Consider the following 16743-nt stretch of genomic DNA (forward strand, 5'->3'; position numbering starts at 1 on the left):
GTTCCCAGAACTCCTCTTACATTTTACCCAGGAGCCTAATCATCTTTTGGAAAATGATTGGTGGTAACCTGCAGATGTGCAATAAGGTTCTGGGATTTTCATTTTCAACCTGGAGGTCGAATGGGGGTCGAAAATGGCGTTTTTAGTAGTACCAAAACACCCTAGTTCCCTGAACTTCTCTTACATTTTACCCAGTAGCCTAATCATCTTTTGAAAGATGATTGGTGGTGTTCTTTAGACATTTTCACCCAAGGTGTCAAATATGGGTCGAAAAATGACGTGTTTTTTTTTTTATATAAATACACCCTGGTTCCCTGAACTCCTCTTACATTTTACCCAGTAGCCTAATCACCTTTTGAAAGATGATTGGTAGTGTCCTTTAGATGCGCAATAAGGTTTTGGAATTTTCATTTTCACCCTAGGGGTCAAATTGGGGTCGAAAAATGATTTTATTTTTTTTTAAATAAAAAAAGCCCTGGTTCCCAGAATTCCCCTTAAATTTTATGCAGTAGCCTAATCATCTTTTGTGCAATAAGGTTTCGGAATTGTCATTTCCCCCCCCCCCCCTGGGGGTCGAAAATGATGATTTTTTACGATGACATGGTTCCCAGAACTCCTCTTACATTTTACCCAGTAGCTTAATCATCTTTTGGAAGATGATTGGTGGTAACCTGCAGATGTGCAGTAAGGTTCTGGGATTTTCATTTTCACCCTGGAGGTCGAATGGGGGTCGAAAATGGCGTTTTTAATAGCAAAACATCCTAGTTACCTGAATTTCTCTTACATTTTACCCAGTAGCCTAATCATCTTTTGAAAGATGATTGGTGGTGTCCTTTAGACATTTTCACCCTAGGTGTCAAATAGGGGTCGAAAAATGACGTTTTTTTTTTGTTTTTTTTTATACAAAAACACCCTGGTTCCCAGAACTCCTCTAACATTTTACTCAGTAGCCTAATCATCTTTTGAAAGATGCATGATTGGTGGTGTCCTTTACATGCGCAATAAGGTTTCGGAATTTTCATTTTCACCCTGGGGGTCAAATGGGGGTCGAAAAATGACGTGTGTTTTTTTTATACAAAAAGCCCTTGTTTCCAGAACTCCCCTTACACTTTATGCAGTAGCCTAATCATCTTTTGTGCAAAATGGTTTCGGAATTTTCATTTTTCACCCTGGGGGACAAATGGGGGTTGAAATGATGCTTTTTACTATGACATGGAATTTGCATTTTCACCTTGGAAGGCAAATAAGGGTCGAAAAAAAGCGTTTTTTCTGCATTTTCTTTTAGTCACTGAATTATGTAAATTATTAAAGGCTGATTGTGCAGTCATTTAAACTGAACCAAAACTCTAGGAAGAGTAGCGGTTTGAATGAATTTCACAAAAATACCTTTTTTACTTACCATGGCAACTGTGTTTAAGGAAATCAAAAACCAATAAACAGAGTTATGAGTGCCGAGTAAAGGTCTAAATTTGAAGCCCTTCACCGGTAAATGGTGACGTCTCTATTTGAGTAAATTGATTGAATGATTGTATGTTTTTAACGTCCCTCTCGAGAATTTTTCACTCATATGGAGACGCCACCACTTGCCGGTGGAGAGCTGCAAATTTTGTCTTATGCTCGGCACTTACGGCCATTGGGCAGTGCGGTGTCTTTTTCGTGCCAGCACCTACTGCGACACGGGACCTCGGTTTATACGGTCTCATCCGAAGGACCGCTCTCCACGTCCCACAGTGGGATTCGAACCCGCGACGGAAGGATCAACTCCTTACTTCGCGACTCTAGAGCTGACACTCTAACCACTGCGCCACGCGGGCGACCATTTGAGTGAAAAACGGGACGTGAAACAACATACAATCAACTAATCAACAGAATTATGTATCTTAGCATAGTGTACTTGTGCTCCAAGTATTAATGAAATCCAAGGTCAAAGCTGTAGGAGGAGTAGAGTTTTGAAAGAACGTATTTGATTTTATGTTATGAAGTTTTCACAGTTAAATTTTTTCTTGCCCAGTGGTTCTTGAGAAGATTTGTTAAGATTTTTTCTTTTACATTTCCATGTAAAACTTTGATCCCCTATTGTGGCCTACCCTACCCATGGAGGTCATGATTTGGACAAACTTAGGATAAACTTGAATTAACACTATGTGATGAAGTTTTACACACGTTAAAGCTTTTTGTAGAGGTTCATGTATGATAACTATACCCTAAGGGGTATATTTACTTCTCTAAACAAATCAGGTGAGGGTTCAGTGAGTTGTTTTCAAATTATTAAACATAATTTATTCATTTTTGCATGCTCTGGAGAAAGTCGTGTGTTTTTGAAGGGATTTGAGTGTAGAACTTACGTTCTTGAGTAATAGGAGTTCCATGTGACATTTGTAACAAATCATAAAAAAGATTTCTGACTGTGTCCTTTTGTAATAAGATGTAGATCAAAGCTATGATTGTGAGAAAACTTTTTTTTTACAGATCTGGGAAAGATACCATTCCAGCTGCAGTATGAATTACACAGTTTAAAATCCTAAAAAGTTTATCAATTTAAAAAAAGACAATCTTTTCTTATATTATTCCATTTAAATTTTTGGCCCAAGTAAAAAAAGAAAAGGACAGAGGGAAAATATCCCAGGTTTATAGCCTATTACAAAACTTACAAGACCCTATGGGCCACAATGCTCAAGTGTTCCTCATCAGCAGATATATTCTATTATATATTCCTAAGTAAAACTTTTATCCCCATTCTGACCCCAACCTACCCCAAAATATCATGATTTTTATAGAGGTAGCCTTACCTTACCACCCCATCCCCCTCTTCAGGGTGGCAAGATTTCATCAAACTTGAATCTTCACTTTTTTCTGGGAGGCATGCCTATTGTTCTGTGGTATGTTGCATTATAATTGATGACAAAGTCTTGCAGATGATCTGCAAAACGATATTTCTGATTGTACTTGATGTATCTATATATGTTAGATTTATTTGTTTTAATCACCCTTTCTGCAAAATTAGTTTTTACCTCAGTGTTCTGAGCGTATAAATGCTCCATATTTCTGTTTGTGAAAAGATTATTAAAGGCTCGGGATCGGAATTCTTGACCCTTATCAGTACGAATTCTGGTAGGGCATCGACCTTTTTGAAGTATGTCTTCAAATACTATGCTGATGCTTTGGCCTTTTTTGTTCTTTAGAGGACACATCCACAGAAACTTGGAGAAAATACATGTATTTATAACAACGAGAACGAAAGTATGCTTAGCATATTTGGACATGTCCATGAGATTTGCATCCCATTGATCATCAATCCCAAGGGTGATGACTTTATTTTCTCTTGAAACACCTTCGAATAGGACTTGGTAGAATGTGCACTTCTTGTCTCTGTTACCATTTTTTGATCAGATATTTGCTCAGGGTGTATTTTCCTTGTTTGCGCACATATCGATACAGTTTGTTTGGCTCCGGAAAAGCGCAGCATTAACAGGATTGTGATAAACTTGCTCGAAACACTCCTCCCATGACATGTTACTTCCTTGATTGACGACCGAGAATTGAATCATATATTTGATCATTTAATTTTATATATATTGCTTGAATCATATAATCAAGAAATAAATGGTTTTCTCATCTAATAAACATTGTATATATTTACACAAAACAACACATTTGATGTATTTCTATATTTTATTTATGCAAAGTTTACATAAGATACTTATCAATATTTTGTGGACATGCATATGAAAAAAAAATCTTATTAAACAAAATATTGTGCATCAGTTTTCAAATGCAATATATTGAGTTAAGTTGTTTACTCTTACATCAAACAACTCACTTCCTTTATTTTTTTTAAATTTATTTATACAAAAATGCAATATTACATTATTAAATAATATATTGATAATAAATATAATAACTGTTTTTCTTCTTTTTTTTTTCTCAAAAGTTAATTAAGCATTTTCCTCGGATTTTTCAATGTCGTACTCTTCTGTTTCACTGTCTGCATTTTCGTCAGATTCCATTTCGCTTTCATTGTCCCACATTTCGTCGAGGGCTGTTTTTACTTAGAGCCATTCTGAGGGACTTACCCGGTACGTTCATTGTAACCCCTAGAAATGAAGTCGGCTACATCGTCTATGATAGTGGCATGAACAGAAACCGTGTTTTACCTGTAGAATGTATTGGATAAGGGCGGCGTAGTTCTTACCGTAGGTCTTACCAAACGTTTGTAAGTCTTTTGACTTTATCTTTTCTTCGGTCTTTTCTCTGGCCTCTTCCCGCGTTAATCCTTCTTTTTATATTTATCGTACTTCTGGTCCCATTCTGTCTCGTTGTTCTCTCTGGCTTTATCCACGAGAACGTTAAAAACTTCATGTTTGCGGTCATTTATATTTTTTTTTTCCATCTCCTCTGGTTTGAATGGTTTCAATTTTGCAGGTGATTGTACTCCACCATTTCCGCATCGTTCCCCTTCCTTTTAAGGGCAAAGTTTTCCGGGCACCATCTTTTTTCGTGGTTCTGGGGTTGTGCATGCTTTCGAACACAAGACCACAATCGTCACAGGAAGGCATGTCTTCTAAATCCGGATAGGTAGGTGCCGTTTCTTGGAATTGCGATTGCTCAGCTGAAAAATGCTGCGCAAAATGATAGGTTCCTGATTGATCTAGCTCTAGATGCGTCTGAATGCTAGGTGCGTCTTTGCGAGAACGAGAGAGGCCATCTGAAGGCTGTGATTTTATAAAATTCAAGACGCTTGTACGCAGGCGCAAATGTTCTGGTGTGGTGGGGTTCAGGTCGTTCAGTAGATGTCCATAAGGTTTGAAAATGGCTTCTTTAAAATGTCTTAACAGATACTGGGGATTATAGGGATACACCTGTCGAGCCAAAGTCATTACTTGCTGACTGTTCTCGAGGTTATTAAACAGGACCAGCTAGTGAAAATTTCATCTCTGGGTAGGATCTTTGTTATAATACAGATTTTGATTGACGGCCACGACTGACAGATTTCTTTGATTGCTACCCTCTGTAAATAATTGATTCTGGAATCTTTGGCTGCCGTAGACATAGGATCGTCGAGAATTACAAGATTCCTCGTTCCAGGGTGAATAAATGAATCTCGCTCTAAATCTAACAGAATGCCTTTGATAAACTCGACAGGGGGATTTACTGTGACATTGATGATGTCATATTAAGGTTGCCATCGCTAATAAAGCCACGCAATTCTGCAACAACGTTTTTACAAAAAACCCGAGCAGGATGGTCCTTACGCATTGACTGTAAATGGATGCTGAAAGATAAAATCTTGTTGTTGTTGTTGTTGTTGGGGCTGCGAAGGTAGTTGGTGTTGCAGCGATAAAGGCAGCTGTTGTTGTTGTTGTTGCCTTGACACTTCAAATTCCTGCACATCTTATTTATATTTCACATGCCTATTCAAGCTGTCAGGTCAGACGTAAACACTCGAGCACAGATTGCAAGTAAACATGTTGACCCCTTGACATCTTTTATAGTGGGGAAAAATTGTTCGTGTATATAGTTTTAAAGATATTTACCCTTGAGCTCATTTGCATACCATTTGCAAGTAAAAATGTGTAGAATATTACACTATGACTATTTTGGCATTCTCTTTAAAATACACGGGAATCCAAGTTTCCGGAATAACTGGACACCGGAATCAAGGTCTCCGAAACCCTTGGACCCCGGGTGCCAGGAATCCGGAACCCCAGAAATCCGCGGAGGGGCCCCGGGATCCTTTGTTTAATTAAAAACAGCAATAACAACTCTATGTTTTACACAATTTATTTATGTAAATAGAAGTTTCTCATATTACAAAGATAAGTTTCTCATATTACATAGACCGAGTATAAAGATAATACTGATTTACAATCGATTCAATGTTTTACTTTGCAAATGGGATGACAAAAAAACAAAACATAAAAAAGTGGCAATTTCATTAAAAAAAACTAAATTCTCATTATTATGTGTAACACCTAATATGTCTTACAATGATCATGTGCTAAAGTGTGAATACAATCATACAGGATGTACCTTTTGTCGTCAAAGGGGCTAAGACTGATTCTGTTAAGAGCAATAGTGTATATCTGATGGTTAAATGATCTAAAAGTCACCATCTACTCTATTTGGGGCTTTCTATTAAAAAGACAATTCCTATAACTGTCACATTGTATATTTGATTGCACGACTACCATACTCACGCCTTTAACTCTTTTCTTTTCTTATTGGAAAAAAAATTCATCGTCATTTCTGATAACTTTTTTCTCATAGGGAAAACTTTACATCTTAGATTTTAACCCTACAAATTCTCGCATGTTATGACCTAGGCATTCATCCTTCATTTTACCTAGGACCTTTTTGTTTTGGTTGCTGTAGAGGAAACGTGCCTAGTCGCTAAAATCGAAGTGGTGCTGATCCTTTTGCATGTCTACATAAATATGCTCGGTGGATATGTCGTAGCACAAAGAGTCTGTGTCTGTTAAACATAAACTAGCATTTGAACCATACATTTCCTTGATGTAATTGTAATGGAAATCATACATGTACATTAAGATCTTGGAGAGTTCAAAATGGAAAACCCAACATAAATAGGTCGATTGAGGATCAGCTTTTGTTTTTCAATTCTACAGAGGCCGAGTCCTCGTTAAAGATTTTAAACGAGTGGAAACCAGGTTTGGCTGAGAGTTTTCTGAGTTTCTTCTTGTGGTGGACAAGCTGAATGTCTACTCGTTTTTCATCGTCTTTCCAAAGATCCTATTAACCATCAGTTTAAAAAAGTTTTTTTTCAGACTCGTTCTTGGTCCGTTTTCTCATGGTGATATTGAAATCAATATAGGCTTTAAGCCAAGGATTCAGATTGAAAGACAGAACCCGATGGACCCTGCTCAGCTTCATCCCCAATGATAGGTACATGTAATGTCACAAGTTTTTATAATGTACCCCATAGTTCTAGAGATTAGTCACCAATTTTGTAGAGCAGCCTTCATTCATGCCAAGTATGGTTAAGAATTCTTTTTGATAAGGTGATAGCATCTCGGGGAAAATCTTCAAGGATTCCGGAGGTAAAGGGTAATCACTTTGGCGGTAATGCAATTCTGAGGGATATTTCATATCGACCTCAAAGACGTATTCAATCAAAATGAATGGAGCTAACGTCGAGAGTCTCAATTTCGTTGCGGGGTAACCAATTGAAGTCATGAATGGTAACATAGCTAACCCATACAGATTACTGGCATCTAGATACATAAGATAGTATGAGAGTTTTTGAGGATCATAAACCTGCAGATAATGATTATTAGCCCTAGCATATCTTTGTGAAATCACAGCAATTCCTAGAAATTCAAAGACGTCCCAGACCCATTGTGCGTGTAAATAGTCTTAGTCAGAATCATTTGAAGGAGTTCATGTAGCGGTACGGGTTCACTCCCTTTCTGCTGAGCAATTGGAACTTTGTTTGCTTGTTTCAAGGATGAGTGGAGGCAACAAATGCTTCAAGGCAAAAAAAATTATGTAAGCCCTCTTTGGCCAGACTGGTCGAGAGTTTTTCAAGGGACGTAGACATAAACTTGAAAGTGTAAACAAAGTCTAGCCTCCCCAAAGAAAAGAAATATACTTTTCGTGGTTCTGGGGATGCAGTTGAACTTTTTGTCCTTGAACTTGACGATGGCACTCATGATGTGGTGTATTGTATTAGCCTTTGAGATTATGAAAGAATACTGGGATTCTTTCTCTTAAAGTTCAAATTACAGGAACTATGAGCTGCACTCCGGAATTTTCCCGTCAAGTGACAATGATCACGAACGACATCACCCCCAGATCTCTGTTGCAGATGCAGCAATCGCTTTCCGGAAAGCCTTTATATCTTCGTCAGACAAATCAATGGGTTTTGGATTATATAGGACCTTCACAAGCCGATCTTCAAGATTAACCATATGGTCAATGAATACGTCGACAGCATTGGGACCACGATATGTTACGTGATTTCTTTAGTCTCCCGCAAAATTCTTACAACTTTATACATAAGTCTGCATGCCATGTGCTAATTTAATGATTGATGACTTGCTAGGATCCGGTTGATAGCCATAATGCCTCTAGAGGATGATTTCAAAGTCTGCATATACAACGAATGCAACTTTGAGATGCTTGGAGACATCGGTAAACCCAAGCCATTTGTCCTCCTCCGTGGGCATTTCAGTTCGTTGAGCACCGTGCACTTGACAGTAAGACATGTGTTTCTCGAGGAGACGCTTTTTTTTTGGTAAATCCATAAAAGACAGTACTGACAATAGAACTATTCAAGTCCATGATTGTTTTGACCACTCATCAGCCTATTAAAATTTTTGATCCAACAATAATGAGAGTTTTCTCCTCTGTTGATGACAAGGAGATCAAAATGTTTTAATCCTTTCTCTTTGGTTAGATGGGGGGGGGGGGGTTAGAATTCTTTATTTTCATAACCATATACATTGATAGAAAGGCCGCTCTTTTTTCAAACTTGGGGATGTCGTCAATCCGGATAGGGAACGGGATGCCCGTGAAGTTGAATTTGTCCACGTACTGAGTGTAATTAGTGACTCGTTGAGGATTCTTTGCTTTAGGGTAAAGGCAGGCTAATAAATGGTCATGGGATCATATTTGCTTTTTTCAGTAGCCTCAAGGAATTTTTTTTCCAAATTTCATTCGATGACATTTTCTTCTGTTATGCAGTCCTCCTTTTTATCTTGTGTATCATCGGCTTGATTGTCTGTAATAATAAAAATAATAACAATGGTAGTCATAAATTTGGAAATTTTAAAAGTTCAAAATATCTAGTGAAAAAGAAATCAAACAATGATTTCTCTACCTTTTTAGATATTTTGTGACTCGCCACTGCCTACTTAATTTTTGATGTTAGGACATTCATTTTCTTTTCCGGTGCTGTCGGGGTTTTGTGGCAAAGTTTCCGGGACAAAACCATTGTTTTGTTTTGATTCTTCGTGTGCAATGCCAGGGTGGTTTTTAATATGGGAAGGTAGCTATCCCTTCTGTGAAAGCTTCTTCTGTAGGTCAGGCAGCGAAAAAGATTCTGATCCATGTATAGTTCTCTGATGCCGACGTAAATTGGATATTTTGGTAAAATTCTTTCCACAGTCTTCACATAATAAAAATTATCGGCAGGCATGTTACGTCTGTAGAAGGAAATGAAATCGTATGTCGTGAGATATTTGATAGGCACTACTAAAAGCCATTGAATAAAATATGTCTATCGTTTGATTTTGAAAGATGTTATCTCTATAAACAAAACGTAGTAAAAATCTATACTCAACTGTGCAACAGTAAAGACTGTTACTTAACAAAAAATAAATGTATAATCTTTTCCATCTTTCTCTTTAATACTTGTAAAAAAAAAAGTAAGGCTATTTACACTATTAACAAAGTTATTTTTAAATATTAACCGGTATGCCAATTCAGCTAAATTAAACTAAAATAGATAGATAGACACTTATATATATAGCCGTTAAAATGAATTGTTGAACATATCAATGCTCAGGTAAGACAATTTCACTATCATTAATTTAAATTCTCGCGTTACATTATTCGACCGAGACCTTTTAAATCGGCACCCGCACCGTAGTAATTTTGACTACTCAATTGGAAAACCATAACATATAACGAATGTTGAGTCTCAGTTCTCTGATAAGTCTGTATATATTTTCTTATAACTATTACTCATAAAATTACGTCTTATAAACATGAAGAAAACTTTGTTTAGTAAAATCTTGCAGATTACAAAAAGATCCTTGCCTATGCTGACTTTGACAAGCCCTTCTTCCTCCATACAGATGCATCAAGGAATTGTTTGGGAGCAGTACTTTACCAGCAGCAGAATGGTGAGAAGCGTGTGATAGCTTATGTCAGCAGAGGTTTTAAGAACACCGAGAGAAACTATCCTCCACATAAGTTGGAATTCCTTTCTTTGAAATGGGCGGTGACAGAAAAGTTCTACGACTACCTGTTTGGAAACAACTTTGAGGTCATCACTGATAACAACCCCCACACCAACATCCTAACCATTGCTAAACTTGATCCCACAGGTCATCGATGGCTGGCTGCTTTGAGCAGCTTTCATTTTTCCATCCGTTACCGGAAGGGTATTAACAATGCAGATGCAGATGGCTTATCCAGAAGACCCTTAGAAGCAGACGTTATTCCTGATGTGGTCCAGTCCATATGTAATGCACATACTGCAAACAGATAAAACTGTCCCTACTTTGAGAATATTTTCCTACCCGACAACGTCACATCTGCTTCATGTATGACTGTAAGTACTGGTATTGTACAAGATGAGGCACAGAGTGAGTCAAACATCTCTTCCTTACCCGAAACTCCATGTCATGATTCATGTGTTTTTTGGACATTGATTGGGAGAAAGAGCAATCGGCTGATAAAGATATTAGTAGAAGTCTGTAAATATTTCAGAGAGTTAGACAAAGAGAAAGAACAAACCAGCTCATGAAAGAGAGATTCTATTGGCCAGGCATGATTCTAGAGATCACCAATAGAATCAAGACCTGTGATCGCCGTGTAAAGAAACCTGAGAAAATTTCGGCTGAACTTGTAAATGTTGAGAGTTACCATCCACTTGATTTGGTTTGTATGGATTATTTATCCCTTGAAAAGAGTAAAGGTGGTTTTGAGAATGTCTTAGTGGTAACAGATCATTTCACTCGTTATGCACAAGCTTTTCCTACGCGTAACCAAACAGCCAAAACACGAGAAGTAGAAAAGAATGCAACTCGTCACAAGAGCATCTATGATGCAAAAGTCCGAGAATCTTAAATACACGTTGGTGATCGTGTATGTCTCACTGAAGAGACATAATTTGTCGGAATCATAATTTGTCGAAATGCGCATCTGGTGCTTCAAACTTGGTACCGTATATGATTTTCATTGATCAGAAATATGGGTTTAAAGGGCAAGAATAAGCTGGCTTGTAAGTGGGACAGAGACCCCTACATTGTAATTAAGCAGCCCAGTCCTCAGGCACCCGCCCCAGTTACAATTAATACTACCCCTTCTCCTTCACACTTAATAGGGAGTGTAAGGTAAGTGACGCTACAATGTCAAGCCTTGAATCCTCTGATTCAGGCTCTGATAATAGACAGGTTTATATCATTCCACAACGTAGAGTAAGTCGACTTCCTAGTTCTATTTCTCATCATAGTTCAAGTACTTATCAGGATTCTACTACTAGTACGTACTGATTCTACTTTGAATCGCAATTTGTCTACTGTACTTAGTACACCAACACCTCTCCCTAGACGTTCTACTAGACAGGTGAGACCACCTGACAAATACGGTGAGTGGGTGCATCAGGTTACTCCAGTTTATTACGTATAGTATACAGGGAAGAATGTCACATATTTGATGTTTATTTGGTTTGTAAATAAGTTCGTGTTTTAATACTTTGTCTGTAGGGTGTCACATGGACATGGCAATTTTTGTAATTTTAAAATGGAAGGACCCATTTTCCCTAGCAGGGGAGAATGTCACAGTTGTAATTAAATTATTATTATTATTAAATATATGCTTTGCGCAATATTTAGTACCGTATTCCGATTGGCGCGCATAGCTAATCGAATACAACCGGTTATGCAGGTATGTGAGAGCCATGTGCGAGTGTTTTGTTTTGTACAGGTGAATTTCTCTTTTTAGCCTTCCTATACGTATGACTGACCAGTGACCTACCATGGACCAATGGATTTCTATGCATGTTTTTACTAACTCGTGCACTATATAAAGTAAGAAACCCGCCAAATTCCCGACCCCAAGCTTAATGCCTGGTAAGATGTACATTAATCTTGTAACTCATTTATTTCTTAAATATATGTCTTGTAACTCATTTATTTGTTAAATATATGTAACGATCTTCTAAAAGTCGAATTAATATCTTAATTACCATTACTTTTCTTTAATGTTTAAATGTCTTTATGTTTCGTGTTTGTCTATGTCTTTTGTTGTGAGTGTGTTTTTCTATTTTCTAGGTTTTCACTCTATCCATGAATAAATTATAATACATGTATTTGAGACCGAACCAGTTTTTTTTTAATATTGACATAACAAGACCGTGACCCTGCGACATTTAAATAAAAACAAATTATATCAAAATAATGTGCTTTTCCTTTAGATTAGAACTATTTCATTAAGATTTAAATCAAACTGCACTCTTTGTAGCGAATAGATGGATTACAAGTTCAATAAAAATGTCCAAAGTCTAACATGACGTGCAAAAAAAAAGATCTAGCTGTTTATCGAGGGGTTAGATTTAATTTTTTAAAATCGATTACAAAATTAATTTTATGTTCTTAATGTGTTAATCCAAAGGTTCAGAATGAATGCCTGATTGAAAATTTACTCAGTTAATTTAACGCAACATTTAGGACGTTCAACATATTTATCCAGTGCACGTTCTTGTCGCGTAATACGTTTTGCTTCAACGTAATGCACGAAAATGCGTTAAGTTGTCAAACTTTATCATACAAAAATCGAAAGCGCCCTATTTGTTCATTTCTTTAATTACAAACAGTCTGTGATTTTTTTTACTCATATTTCAGGGTGGGATGAGACCACAAAAGGGATTAAATTTTTACATGGAGGTTGATAGAAAAAAAAAGTCTTTAAAATCTTCTCAATAAAAATTTGTTTAAAAAAGAAAACTTTCTCATTAAATAAAGTTTTGTTTTCTTAATGCCCCCCCCCCCCGGTAGGGTTGGGCCACAAAAAGGGATCAACGTTTACATTTTTATTGCAATGCTAGGTACGTAGAGTTTTAGGTAATTTCGAAATGTTCAGATTGCTTTCGAACAAGTGACCTCTATATGCGTACTGATATTGATCATTTTTATTGCATATTGATTCCTTTTATATCGTAGTGTGCGTTAAAATTGCTGAACAACTGTGCAATTATTCTTATTAGATACACCTGACACAAGTCATACAATATGGCGCATACTCAATATACACGTACACACATGTACATATGCTAGCAGTATACTGTACATGTATAAGAATGTATGTTTACGGTATAGCAAACTTTGACAACAGCTTTCATTCTTGCATCTCAAGAAACCGTTTTGTCCTGAGAACATGGAAACGTACCTTTTCATTCACTGAGTCATTTGCATTTTTGTTTAAAAATGCATTACAATCTAAAGGCAAACACTATTAAATTATAATATTATTAAACCATTTTTTTTTTTAAAAATAAGCTACCTATATTGACTGAACCGATTAAATGTGTATGTAATGGATATATGCCAAATACTGTTCTATATGTAAAATTATCAGACTGTTAGGGCCTCAAACAGTCTGATAATTTTACTTAAAACATTGCTGTGACGTCATGCCTTTGTTCTTGCAGTCTAAAAATTTACCTGTAGCCGTTCGATAATAATAATTAGCAGTCCAATAATATATTATCGGACGGCAGTGATAACAAAATCGGACAGTAGTTAAAAAACAACAACAAGAGTGAAATCAAGGTTTAATTTGTCCAGAAACCAAAAAAAAAGTTAGGGAGAAAAAATTCAGGGAAAGCGAACGCGAGGAAATTAAGTTGTTAAAAATAGCAAATCCAAGAAGAAACTGGAGTTTTAACCTTCCTTAAAAGTAACACTTTCCATTCGGTTTTTTGCAAAGCATTTTCGATACAGCACTGTGAATAAGTCAATTTAAATCCATTTCTGATAAAGAACCAGTCTTCGAATCTCTTCATTTAACGATGTTTGTTTGCCAATGACCGCACTTTTAAAACCCAAGATTTTCATTATATCATCCAATCAAAATTTTCAAATAAAAATCCGCATTTTTACTTTAAATGCATTTTGAAGATATCATCCAGCACTGTATCTGTATCAATGTCAAACGCACTTAATAAAAAAAATATTCCGAATCATAAAAAAATCCTTCATCACCTGACCACTGTCCATAGTTCCTGCTAAGGCAAACGACTGCCATTGAATGAATGAAACAAAAGAGTTCACTCACTGATTTTACTGTCTAAAGAAAAAAACTTTCTCTTTTCTTTTGTCCACTTATTAGATGGTTTCAGGTAGAAAACTATTGATGCCTGAACTCCTATTGTGTAATTATCGGACTCCTCCAGGTAACTTTTGGACATTTAAATAGCAATGTTTTAAGTAAGATATATGCCTCATACAATTCTATATGTAAAATTATCAGGCTGTTTTCGGCCCTAACGGGCCTCAAACAGTCTGATAATTTTACATATAGAACAGTATTCGGCATATATCCATTACATATAGAATTGTATGAGGCATATATCTTACTTAAAACATTGCTATTTAAATGTCCAAAAGTTACCTGGAGGAGTCCGATAATTACACAATAGGAGTTCAGGCATCAATAGTTTTCTACCTGAAACCATCTAATAAGTAGACAAAAGAAGAGAAAGGTTTTTTTTCTTTAGACAGCAAAATCAGTGAGTGTACTCTTTTGTTTCATTCATTCAATGGCAGTCGTTTGGCTTAGCAGGAACTATGGACAGTGGTCAGGTGATGAAGGATTTTTTTTTATGATTCGGAATATTTTTTTTTATTAAGTGCTTTGACATTGATACAGATACAGTGTTGGATGATATCTTCAAAATGCATTTAAAGTAAAAATGCGGATTTTTATCTAAAATTTTGATTGGATGATATAATGAAAATCTTGGGTTTTAAAAGTGCGGTCATCTTGGTAATTGGCGAACAAACCTCGTTAAATGAAGAGATTCGCAGACTGGTTCTTTATCAGAAATGGATTTAAGTTGGCTTATTCACAGTGCTGTATCGAAAACACTTTGCAAAAAAAAAAAAAAAAAAAAAACGAATGGAAAGTGTTACTTTTGAGGAAGGTTAAAACTCCAGTTTCTTCTTGGATTTGCTATTTTAACAACTTAATTTCCTCGCGTTCGCTTTCCCTGAATTTTTTCTCCCTAACTTTTTTTTTGTATCTGGACAAATTATACCTTGATTTCACTCTTGTTGTTGTTTTTTAACTACTGTCCGATTTTGTTATCACTGCCGTCCGATAATTTATTATTGGACTGCTAATTATTATTATCGGACGGCTACAGGTAAATTTTTAGACTGCAAGAACAAAGGCATGACGTCACAGCAATGTTTTGACAATTAAATAGAAATATTAAGATTTTGAACTAGGTTCTACTTTTACCTGAATTTGCAATATCACAGAAAAGACCTACCAGACACTTAATTCATACATCTTTTGTAATAATATGAATGCCCTCTCCATAAGTGTTTTGTAGTGGCTACTTTTATAAGTATGGAATCTCTATAATATTACGACCACATATTTGAATACAATTTTCTAAGCACAAAAAAATGTAGATTTCTAAAAATATCACTTACTACTGCAACCTTCTTGGACATTTTTTAGTAGGAAGAAACAGCAAGTCCTCAGTATTTATAACAATGACTTTAAGAAATACCCAGTGCTAAGTTTTAGGACTTCGGCATGTAAACAAGAATGGAGATGCCAGTACGATGCGCCATAAAGGCCACTTACAAATAATCCAGTACAGGTAAGATTTAACGGGTTAATGGGTTAGTATGGACTGTATTTACACACTTGCAAAGGGCGAAGACCTCTCTGTTTTGATTTAAAGTTCTCTCTGAATGTCTATCTGACGACACGAAATTGTAACGAGATACTACTCCGAAACTCACGAAATTGTTGGTATGGGCTCATACTTTAATTAATACGTTATAGTCCAGGTGGATGTTTAATTTACTCAGTAATAGTTCAATAAATATCTCAAAGTATTAATTATGCTATAGATGCAGTAATCGTATAGTAAAATTGTTGCCTAAGTTATAAAAAGAATTGATAAATTGTACAATAAATGAACCAAGCCATAATAGAAACGCATCTGATATAATGTACAAATGGTTTGAACATATTTTATTGTAATTTATAAATACAATGGGATTGGGCACAAGTTCTGTAAACTTATTACGCCCTCTCCCTACATGTAAATTACACATTTAAATCGTCACAGTTAAACATGAAGTTTTAAAGTAAACAATATTTGCAAAAGTTTACAAATCGATGCATTTTGCTGATATATAGATACACTTAATTTTGTACAAATGCATATACTGATACATTAATTAATACTAACAAGGAAATCTACCAGAATGTTTAATAAATGTTTGAACAAAAGAAAAGAGACGTTCATTTTCTGCAGCATTCAATGATTCTAACCCCCCCCCCCCCATAATAAGACATGTGCATCTAGAATGTGGATCTTGTCAAATTGTAAAAATTTATTTAAAAATTCTTCTCTGGCTTTCTCATACTTTGGACATAAAAAAAAAATAATGATATGTATCCTCAATTTTATCACACGAGCATAAAGGACTTGATATTAAATTGCATCGATAAAGGTCGCTATTCAATACGCAATTATGCCGTAGTCTGGTTTGAAGAACATTTAGTCGTCTGTTACCGTAATCAAAATATGATGGTGAAGCAGATTTTTTAGTACTAATTTTAGATTTGAATTTTGACATTGACTGTAAATTTCGAACTTCGAGTGGAAATGAGTTCCATTCATTAACTACGGTCGGAATAAATGTAGACTTATAAGTTTGTAATCGACATTTTGGAATATCATAATTTTGAGAATTTCTTGTAGAGTATATAGATGTGTTACAGAGCATGTCTGGAAGTATGTCCATTAAG

General features: G+C 35.9%; 1 protein-coding gene across 1 annotated transcript in view; it reads right to left on the reverse strand.

Annotated features, from left to right (window-relative positions):
* LOC133172615 (carbonyl reductase [NADPH] 1-like) overlaps positions 1-15469 on the reverse strand; it is a 29241-nt gene extending 13772 nt beyond the window's left edge. Inside the window, exon 1 of the mRNA XM_061307549.1 lies at positions 15408-15469. Coding sequence (XP_061163533.1) covers positions 15408-15428 — 21 coding nt within the window. The 5' untranslated portion in view covers positions 15429-15469. The remainder of the gene's footprint in view (positions 1-15407) is intronic.
* Between the last annotated feature and the right edge of the window lie 1274 nt (positions 15470-16743).

Source organism: Saccostrea echinata, unplaced genomic scaffold, assembly GCF_033153115.1.
Source record: "Saccostrea echinata isolate AGI-Se365-2 ecotype Australia unplaced genomic scaffold, CSIRO_AGI_Sech_v1 ptg000054l, whole genome shotgun sequence".
Lineage (NCBI taxonomy): Eukaryota > Metazoa > Mollusca > Bivalvia > Ostreida > Ostreidae > Saccostrea > Saccostrea echinata.